Source organism: Cornus florida, unplaced genomic scaffold (genome assembly GCF_030987335.1).
Source record: "Cornus florida cultivar Cherokee Brave unplaced genomic scaffold, ASM3098733v1 CherokeeBrave_3.0.0_Hap2_Chr02, whole genome shotgun sequence".
NCBI classification, from domain to species: domain Eukaryota; kingdom Viridiplantae; phylum Streptophyta; class Magnoliopsida; order Cornales; family Cornaceae; genus Cornus; species Cornus florida.
The window spans coordinates 61,553,605-61,563,493 of record NW_026775572.1 but is presented as its reverse complement, the minus strand read 5'-3'; the positions used below and the strand labels follow the sequence as shown (position 1 = coordinate 61,563,493).

At 34.8% G+C, this 9,889-nt stretch overlaps 1 protein-coding gene across 8 annotated transcripts; it reads right to left on the bottom strand.

Annotated features, from left to right (window-relative positions):
• Nucleotides 1–1,201: 1,201 nt before the first annotated feature.
• LOC132295126 (uncharacterized) lies at nucleotides 1,202–8,696 on the bottom strand. Of its 8 annotated transcripts, none has more exons than XR_009478326.1 (6): nucleotides 8,184–8,696; nucleotides 6,886–8,060; nucleotides 6,698–6,740; nucleotides 2,382–2,462; nucleotides 1,676–1,815; nucleotides 1,202–1,583 (listed from the first exon to the last, which is right to left on the bottom strand). XR_009478326.1 is itself a non-coding variant. In XM_059793242.1 (6 exons), the coding sequence occupies exons 2-6, from the start codon at nucleotides 6,761–6,763 to the stop codon at nucleotides 1,383–1,385; spliced, it is 372 nt and encodes a 123-aa protein (XP_059649225.1). In that variant the 5' UTR covers nucleotides 6,764–8,060; nucleotides 8,184–8,696; the 3' UTR covers nucleotides 1,202–1,382. The 8 variants fall into 8 exon arrangements, 4 of the variants coding, with proteins under 4 accessions (XP_059649225.1, XP_059649224.1, XP_059649227.1 ...); XM_059793242.1 differs by having other exon boundaries at nucleotides 1,202–1,386; nucleotides 1,503–1,583; nucleotides 6,698–8,060; XM_059793241.1 differs by having other exon boundaries at nucleotides 1,202–1,382; nucleotides 1,503–1,583; nucleotides 6,698–8,060.
• Nucleotides 8,697–9,889: the final 1,193 nt, after the last annotated feature.

Sequence of the window (9,889 nt, the reverse complement as noted above, 5' to 3'; positions counted from 1 at the left end):
GAACATATATATTTGCATAAATTGATCTGTTGAGACTTATATTTGGATGAATTTCGTTTGGGGCTTGAAAATTGTCTTACAAATTAATTGGGATGATTTCTATAAAATAGTAACGAAATTATGTATAAAAGTATTACGATAAAAAAAAACATATGTAGTTGCATAAATTGATCTGTTGAGACTTATATTTGGATCAATTTCGTTTGGGCTTGGAAATTGTCTTAAAATCTAATTGGGATGATTTCTATAAAATAGTTACGAAATTATATATAAAACTATAACGATAAACAAAACATATGTATTTGCATAAATTGATCTGTTGAGACTTATATTTGGATGAATTTCGTTTGGGCCTTAGAAATTGTCTTACAAATTAATTGGGATGATTTCTATAAAATGGTAACGAAATTATGTATAAAAATATTACGATAAAAAAAACATATGTATTTGCATAAATTGATCTGTTAAGACTTATATTTGGATGAATTTCGTTTGGGGTTTGGAAATTATCTTACAAATTAATTGGGATGATTTATATAAAATGGTAACGAAATTATGTATAAAAATGTAACGATAAACAAAACATATGTATTTGCATAAATTGATCTGTTGAGACTTATATTTGGATGAATTTCGTTTGGGGCTTGGAAATTGTCTTACAAATTAATTGGGATGATTTCTATAAAATGGTAACGAAATTATGTATAAAAATATAACGATAAACAAAACATATGTATTTGCATAAATTGATCTGTTGAGACTTATATTTGGATGATTTTCGTTTGACGCTTGGACATTGTCTTACAAATTAATTGGGATGATTTTTATAAAATTGTAACGAAATTAGCTAAAAAAATATAACCATAAATAAAACATATGTATTTGCATAAATTGATCTGTTCAGACTTATATTAGAAAATTATTTGGATGTTTGACATAAATTATAAGGAATATATGTATATAAGTAATAGAATAGATGTTACGTATGTATTTGCATAAGTGGATCACAATGTTGTTGCATTTGTATTCTATTAATTTGGCCCTTGCAAATATTTTCAATGCATTTCCATCAATTCAAATACTTGAGTCAGACTCATAAGTCAAGAGTTAATATTTCATAAGAAATGATGAAAACCACTTATTATGCATTTTCATAATACAGAAAATTATACAAATTTGCCCAACCCCCCCCCCCCCCCCATATTGTTATAAAACCCAACAACAATTAAGCAGAGTTAAATAAACAAAATAAGTTAAAACAATGTGAAATACAAGCAGAAATGATTGTAAACTATAAAAGAGTCATTCAATTGATCGGTCCATCTCCTCGATTGGCATTTGGGACATTCGTCTCACACTCGATTCGCAATTGTTTAAATTTGCTATCTTTCAAAATGATCATGCCACAAAATGTAATCAAATTAGATACCATGACAACAGAGAATAAAATTCAATAAGAAATTAAACTGGTACGAATTATGTTGATGAGGACAACTATGTACCTTATTACTTCTGAAACCATCAGTGAAGCAATCATCATGTGAATAATTGGTATTAGAATTGCATGAATCAGCAACAAAGGTCTGCAACATTATATATTTTTCAGGATATATTATAAACAATCAATTAAAGAATTATGGAACTTTGTATATTGCAATTTATATGTTGGTTCCACCTTAACAGCAAACTTGTCTGAATATTTAATGTAGTAGTTAGTTCAGCAAGCGGTTGCGAAAACCTTCTGTAATGCATTACACGTTGTGGTGGCGTCACATAACTTTCTTCATTGAGAAATTCAATTGGAATTTCACAGCCCTACAAAATAAAGGTTGTAAAACATTTGACCACATATTAACTTCTAACCATAATGAACATGTTAAGTAACATGGGAAGCTGCAATAGGGAAAATTGAAGAGGTGGATTGGGCTGCCTTATGTTGGACTGGGGGTGGAGCTACATCATCTATTCATTCAGTCTTAGTTATGCAAAGACCAGTTATTAGTCAGGAATACCTCCAACAACAACCCTTTGCATTGGCAGCAAGGTGTTACCTAAGTTATAAACAAGTTCAAACAGATTGTATGACAAGATTGCAAGAGTAGCTAAGGATCTAGATAAATGTAATTTATGGGAGGTTTTAGATGTGATGGGAGTTCATATCCAAGTCATTTTGTAACTTTCCATTGCTTAGTAGTTTAGGTGTTTGAGAGGGAAACATTTTTAGGACTATGTTTTGTTTTCATGAGGGTATGCCATCATTTCTCTCCATGTATTATTTGTTTATATTCAATACACACCTATCATTTGGGGGGGGGGGGGGTGGAATAACATAAAACAAATGTTAAGCAATGTGCTGAAAATAGTTATGTAACAATACTCACATTCACTAACACGTAGTAGGGGATTGTTCCACTATGACTATTGCCACCTGCCTCTCCTGATTGAAGGGCTTCATTGCAATTCTACAACATAATTATGAGAATTATTACGTATGCATAATTTAATACACAGAACTGGTATTACTTATGAAACTACATGGACAACAGTAAGGGGATAAAAGTACTTGAAGCTGAACTATTTGTTTCATTGATTTCATCTTATTGCGACTCTTTAGCTCCATGGTCGGTTTTAACCTCTTAAATTTTTCTTTCCGTGTATCTTTACACTTGAGACCATTGGGGATTTTGTCAGTATTTCTGTTCATGCCGAAATATTGGTTTCTGCCTTTACCACCAGTATAAATTCCATTCCTCTCAGCAAACCTACACTTACAACTTGATTAGGCAATTTTTTTCCACTCCATGGCTTTCACTAATAAATCGTTGTATCCGTCCTTATCCTCCAATACAATGGACGAAATTTCAGTCAGAATACGACAAAGTACCCTATGCCATCTCCTAACCTCAATTTTTGGATCAGCTTTAGCAATCACTTCACCAGAAAAATTTTCCTCCAAGCTGCCATCTCTTGCAGTTCTACTCCACCTTTTTAATATATATCGACGAGGCAATGTATTGGCGAACATGGAGTCCTTTAGGATTTTTAAACTATGCCTACACATAATACCCTCCCTTTCAAATTTACAACAAGAACATAACAATTCATCTTCTGCTGTCCTCTTCACGTCACGTTGCATTCCATCCTCACCAACGACTTTGTAAACATAGCCTTCGTTGCCATCGATGGGACTGCAACCAATGATCCTCTAACTGGCAGCAGCTGCTAAGAACTACTCCTGGAAAATATTAAATATAACATTTGTGTACAGGTTTGTCGCCTCTACTAATATGTTACAGTTTGTTTTTAGTTGAGGTAGATTGTGGAGCAACCCATACTCGGCTACATACTCCTTGTAACGCTTGTCGGACAACAGCCTTTCAAAATATGTGAAGAAATCTAGAAGAATCAGTTGCCTGGATAAGTACGCCTTCAAGCAACCATTGAAGCTTTCACTCAGTTGTGTGCTGTGGATACCCGCGGACCAGGTATGTTTAATAAATGCCATAGCCCATCTATGTTTCAAAGCAAAGAGATTTGTAAGCCATGTGTTACCAACAACACCATTTTCCGTTATCATTATATTCCATTCCCTGGTAAATTCTTCCTCCTCCTCAATTTCAAACATTAATTTTGATAACACCTTCTTAAAGCCTTGTGCACATCTAAACAACCCTAGATGCTTCTGTGCATTTTGCATTAGGTGCCAAACACACAGATAATGGTTTGTCCCTGGCATCACCTGCAAAAAATCTTTTCTGTAATATAACTACGTAAAAACATGTACCACGCCCAACTACTCAATTAAAATTTGGAAATGCAAAGAGTGGAGATTTGAATTAAAATCACCTGCGTCAATGCATTTCCCATTGCAACATCTTGATCAGTGAAGATCGTCTTTGGCGCTTTACCAGACATTGTTTTAAAAAATGTTTCAAACAACCACATAAACGACTCTGCAGTCTCGTTATACATGAATGTTGCTCCAAACACAGCGGTCTCCCGGTGATGATTCAACCCCAAGAAACTTCCAAATGGACAGTTGCCATGTACAACTTTGTATGTTGTGTCAAAACTTACAACATCTCCAAAATTGCAATAATCAACTATCATTTTTTAATCAGCCCAGAATATGTTAGTGATCATTTGATCACTATCCAATTGGAATGCATAAAAGAAAGATGGATCTTCACAAGACTGAGTCTCAAAATAATTCATTAGCCATGCTGCCTCTCCATATTCGAGCTCAGTTTGTCTTCGAGACCTTATATGGTTTAGTAAATCTAACTTCATGTACCCGATTGATTGTTTTCCACCAGTTTGCCTTCCCATCAACTCATATGAATTGCGAGGGCTTATTCCTGAATCAGAGCCAATTCCAAATCAATAGCCTGAACACGGCTAATTCTACGCTGGGATGGCAACATGTGCATGCATTCATCAATCATCAATGGATGGTTGTGGCTTTCAACAAATTTTGTAACTTCCAACTTATGCGTATACTTGGAAACTTGTATAAGCATTCGAGCAGGGCAACCAGTTCGTGTTTTGGCCCTGGGAGTCTTTGTATTACTGTCGCGAATGTCGTCACCCCTGAAACCCTCCTTGCAGCATGTTAACAATCTTGATGACAGTTTACCAGTCTTCTTGCTTTTATTAAAATACTCTTTGCGGATGCTAAAACCGACTCGACCGGCATATGAATTATAGAAATCATATGCCTCTTCCTCAGTTTCAAACTTCATACCTATTCTTGGTTTCCATTCTACTACACCTGCCCCTGCAATAGGAGCGTTTTCTGTATATGTGGTGTCTTCGATGTTATTTAATACCTTTTCCATTTTATAATTGAAATCAGAAACCTACAATATATAAAAAAATACATTTGAATGAAGGGTTGTGTTGCAGGTATGGATTATTAATTGGAAATATTTTCTGACCTACTACCATTATTCAAGATAGTATAATGTATCAGGGTAGGGAAAACCTTTTTGGACCTTCTATTTTCATAAAAATTACAACTGTGTTCAATTATTCATTTCACTTTTTCCAAATCAAATATGAACTTGCAAACTTCTTTGGGCTTATTTTGAGAAACACTACAACCATGTTAAGTTAGGGGTAGAAGAAGAAACAACAATACGAATTGGAAAAACATTTTCATGTCATGCAACCAAGAGTAGTAGTGGAATGCAGCTAATCATGCAACCGATCAACATCCCAACTAATTTGAGAAATTCAAACAAAGACAAACCAACAACAAACAAATATTAAAGAGAGAATAGGAAAAAACTAAAACATTTGTAGAAAGTGCATATGTTATTAGCTAAAGATAACTATACCAACAACCTAGAACAAAAAAGAGAATAAATTTTAACCCAAAACTCAAAACTAAATACATAAAAAATAATAAGAATAATACTAATAATATAAATAACCAGAGAACATCATGAAAGCTACCACACAGATAGTAATAGAGTAAATTAAGTAAAATAACAAAAGGAATCCAAAGATCATGATCAAAGAAAAAACACTCCAAATAGCATTATTATTAATGAATAATCAGAAGAAAAAAATAAAATAAAAATTTTATTTCTCTAATTTTAAAAAAAGATACATACCCAAAGACATAGACAAATGTATTGGAGTAGCAAGCATAGTACCCCCATCTCTCACAACGATTAAAACCCATGACAGAAAAGATAGAGCCACATTGCCTTCTTTGCAACTTAAAGTCCCAGACAACCCATTCTCTCTGTCTCTCTGTCTCTGTCTCTGTCTCTCTCTCACACACATACACACACACACACACTGTGACACAGTGAGTTTGTAATTCAAAACCCACTGACCACTTCTTCCCAAAGATGAAAAAACAGGGGAACATGGAAATAAAGGGTCAAAAGGACATGAGCAAGCCAACTATTCAAATCCAATTCACTGTTACAACAACAAGAACAAAACGTTGTGCTGAAAAGAATCTACATTAGTTCTCCTTCACTCTTTTATTGATATATATATATATATCAAACTTTCTAAGATATTGAAATATACTTATTTAGTCAAGAAGTATTTTTTTTACTTCATTGTTTATTTGTTTCTTTACTTTTCCCACTTGTCTAACTGACAATGATGAAATGTGGGAGCATTAGTTAGTGGGAAATGATGGGAAGGTCTTGGGCTTATTTTGAGAAACATTACAACCAAGGTGAGTTATTTATAATGAACAATCATAACTGTCAATGGGAACTTACATTTCATACAATGAAAAATTTATTCTAACATATTAAATTGGAAGTGTAAAAGCTCCATTTCTTACTATACAGAATATCCCAAATATATTGTAGTATTTATCACGAATAAAACACTGCATTACAGGAATACAATGGATATTTTATTCTAATATCTTAAATTGAAGTTTAAAACATAACATAACTTCTAATACAGAATATCACAACTTTTACACAATTTAATCATATAATTTTCACAATTTCTCATTTAATTTTTCACAGTTTAATAACAGTTCAAGAATTACCAAACACACGACACTGAAGGTTCCTCTTCCCCACATTCAATCAAACCTTTCCAAACAAATTGTAATTTTTAAAAGAACAAAATTAAGGAAAGTTGGGACTTTTTTGGGAAGACAATTTATTTCATTCTATATTTAGGGAGAGAAGAAGAAAGCAGATTAAGAACATACCTTCGTCACTGTAGCTTCCTCTTCTCCGACACTGAAGGTTCCTCTTCCCCACGTCCAATCAAACATTTCCAAACAAATTATAATTTTGGAAAAAACAAAATTAAGGAAAGCTGAGACTTTTTTGGGAAGACAAATTGTATTTCATTCTATATTTAGGGAAAGAAGAAGAAAGCAGATTAAGAACATACCTTCGTCACTGTAGCTTCCTCTTCTCCGACACTGAAGGTTCCTCTTCCCCACATCCAATCAAACATTTCCAAACAAATTGTAATTTTGGAAAAAACAAAATTAAGGAAAGCTGAGACTTTTTTGGGAAGATAAATTGTATTTCATTCTATATTTAGGGAGAGAAGAAGAAAGCAGATTAAGAACATACCTTCATCACTGTACCTTCCTCTTCTCCGACATTTAATGAAATGTTTGGAAAGAAATTGTAAATTTGGAAAGAAGGAAGAAAAATCGGAAGAGAAGAAAAGAAACAAGATTAGAAATTTAGAAGGTCCGATTCGCAATTGTGCCTTCCTCTTCTCCGCCGATGTTCTCTAAATCTGTTTTGGATTTTTTAATTTGCCGCTTCAATTTCAATAGGAAAAATTTCATGTATGTATGTATGTATAATTTTTTATATGTGTATTGTTCGTATATGTGTCGCTGTGTACCTTTTTTAACCAAAGTACTGTTTGGCCCTTTTTACGACTGCTGCAATGAAAACCGGAGGAAACAGATTCTCCTGTTGCACAGGAGAGGATTCTGGTCCTTTTGGACCCACTTGATTAATCAGCTGAAATAATTTTTGTTGAAATCTGTGGCTAAATCTATGCACACAAAGAAAGAAACCCATTTCTCTCTTACTCTAATCTTGATGCTTCATCTTCGTATCTCTTGTAATTGATGTATGACCAAACATACAAAACATACAAACCAAACACTCTCTAATGTCAAAACAAAAGAGAAAAGGAAAAACCACAACCGCAACCTACACCTACCATAAATCACCCTCACCTTTGCAAAACCCAGATTGAAACAAACCCACAAAACCCAATTATCCAATACCCAAATTCATCACCTCACCACAACAACCTTCGCCGGAAAATCAAACCTTGAACCCTCCTGCCATCACTGCATGATAGTCATCGTTTTTGTTGAGGTCTGAGTGGAGGCTGTGGAGAGATCGGATTAACGAAGCTGCCGTCGTTGATTCGGGCGACGGTGGGAGAATTTGGATCGAACCTCGGCGTTGGAGGTGAGGAGAGCGTCGGCGGCTTGGACGGCGGATCCTCGTCGTAGGGCCCCGGTGAGTAGGGAGAGAAAGAGTGCGGAGAGTGAGGGAGGGAAAGGGTTAGGGCCGAGATTGAAGTCGGAGCTGTTGTCGACGATCGGTTAGAGAGAGAAAGGGTTAGAGCCGTTATTTAAATAGGAAAGGAGACAGGCTCCAAAAATACAAAAGTCAACATATATATCTACATATTTAATTTTGCACTCTTACCTTCTTCTTGCTCTTGTTCTGGTTGCTCAGCTCGTCTGCTCTGTTCTTGATTTCTTCTTTATTTATAATACGTTATCAGCACGAATCTTGCTAACTGAAAAGATGTTTTTTTTTTTTTCAATTATCCAGAGAAAAGATTTCGTGCTATAACGTATTATAGATATATAAGAAACCATATAAGATGATTGAAAACTTCTCTGTGAAAGAGATATTTAACTAAAGCAATAAACAGAAGGAGAAACAGAGTCAGAGAAACAAAGCTCTTATTCACTTCTCTGTTTTTCACTTCTTTTTTGCAAACCCACACCATACACACACACATATATATTGGCCAGCGGCGGAAGCAGGGCTAGGGTTGCCCCTCCAAATTTTTTTAATACCCTCTAAAAAAACTGTTATTTTGTAAATAAACTGTTATTTTGTAAATAAACCCCTCTTGGCCCCCAAAAAAACAAATATATGTGTTTATATACCTATAGAGAGAGAGAATACTATCAATGAGAAAATGGAGAAGCTTTCAGAGAGAGAGAGAGAGAGAGAGAGAGAGAGAGAAGTGTCTCTATAAGTACATAGGCATAGCTTTTTATAGGCTTAAATTTTAGCTTCCTCTGTACGCCACTAAGGATGTCTTCAAAATGTGATCATATTTAAGGACCCCACACATTTATAGATATATACATAACACTCTCCTTTGGGGTTCACAAAACTACACTAAGAATATGTTTCGTTAAAACCTTACTAAGAAAAACCCAGTGGGACAAAACCCTAGTAAAGGAAAAAGAGTACAGTATTCTTGTGTATGGTATTGTATAGATTAAAACTGCCTCATTAAAATCTTGCCAGGAAAACTCAGTGGGACAAAACCTGGACGAAGAAAAAATAATACAGCATGCCAATACCTCTTTGATCAATTGCTCCCCCTCGTTAGTTCAACCCTGAATATCCTTTAGTTGACGCATTCCAATGTTGTCCACTAACTTCTTGAATGTTATAATTGGAGCGCTTTAGTGAATAAATCTGCTAGATTATCACTCGAGCGTATCTGCTGAACATCAATATCACGGCTCTTCTGGAGCTCGTGTGTGGAAAAGAATTTTGGTGAAATGTGCTTGGTTCTGTCACTTTTTATGTATCATCCTCTTACCTGTGCAATACATGTTATATTATCTTCATAAATTATTGTTGGGCTATCTTTGATTGAGGAGAGTCCACATGATTCTCGAATATGTTGTATAACAGATCTCAACCAAACACACTCTCTACCTGCTTTATGAATTGCGAATATCTCAGAGTGATTTGAGGAAGTTGCAGTCATGGTCTGTTTCATAGATCGCCATGATATAGCAATATCACCACAAGTAAACAAGTACCCTATTTATGATCGGGCTGTATGTGAGTCAGAATGATAACCTACATTTACATATCCGATCAATTGGGGCTTTGATTTTCTTGAATAAAACAACCCCATATCAGTCGTTCCCCGAAGGTAACGCATAATGTGTTTGACCCCATTCTAATGACTTCGAGTTGGTGGAGAACTATACCATGCTAGTAAGTTGACTACAAATGCTATATCAGCTCTGATACAATTTACAAGGTACATTAGAGCACCGATTGCACTAAGATATGGTACTTCAAGACCAAGAACTTCTTCGCCTTCTTCCAGAGGACGAAAATGATCTTTCTTAATATCAAGTGATCGGACA

Excerpts from the sequence above, each read along its gene's own strand:
- LOC132295126 (XM_059793241.1), bottom strand. The coding sequence starts at position 6,763 with ATGTTTGATTGGACGTGGGGAAGAGGAACCTTCAGTGTCGGAGAAGAG. Across the intron at positions 2,463-6,697 it reads AGGAAGCTACAGTGACGAAG|AATTGCAATGAAGCCCTTCA; the intron begins GTATGTTCTTAA and ends ATTATGTTGTAG. Across the intron at positions 1,816-2,381 it reads CCTACTACGTGTTAGTGAAT|GGCTGTGAAATTCCAATTGA; the intron begins GTGAGTATTGTT and ends TTTATTTTGTAG.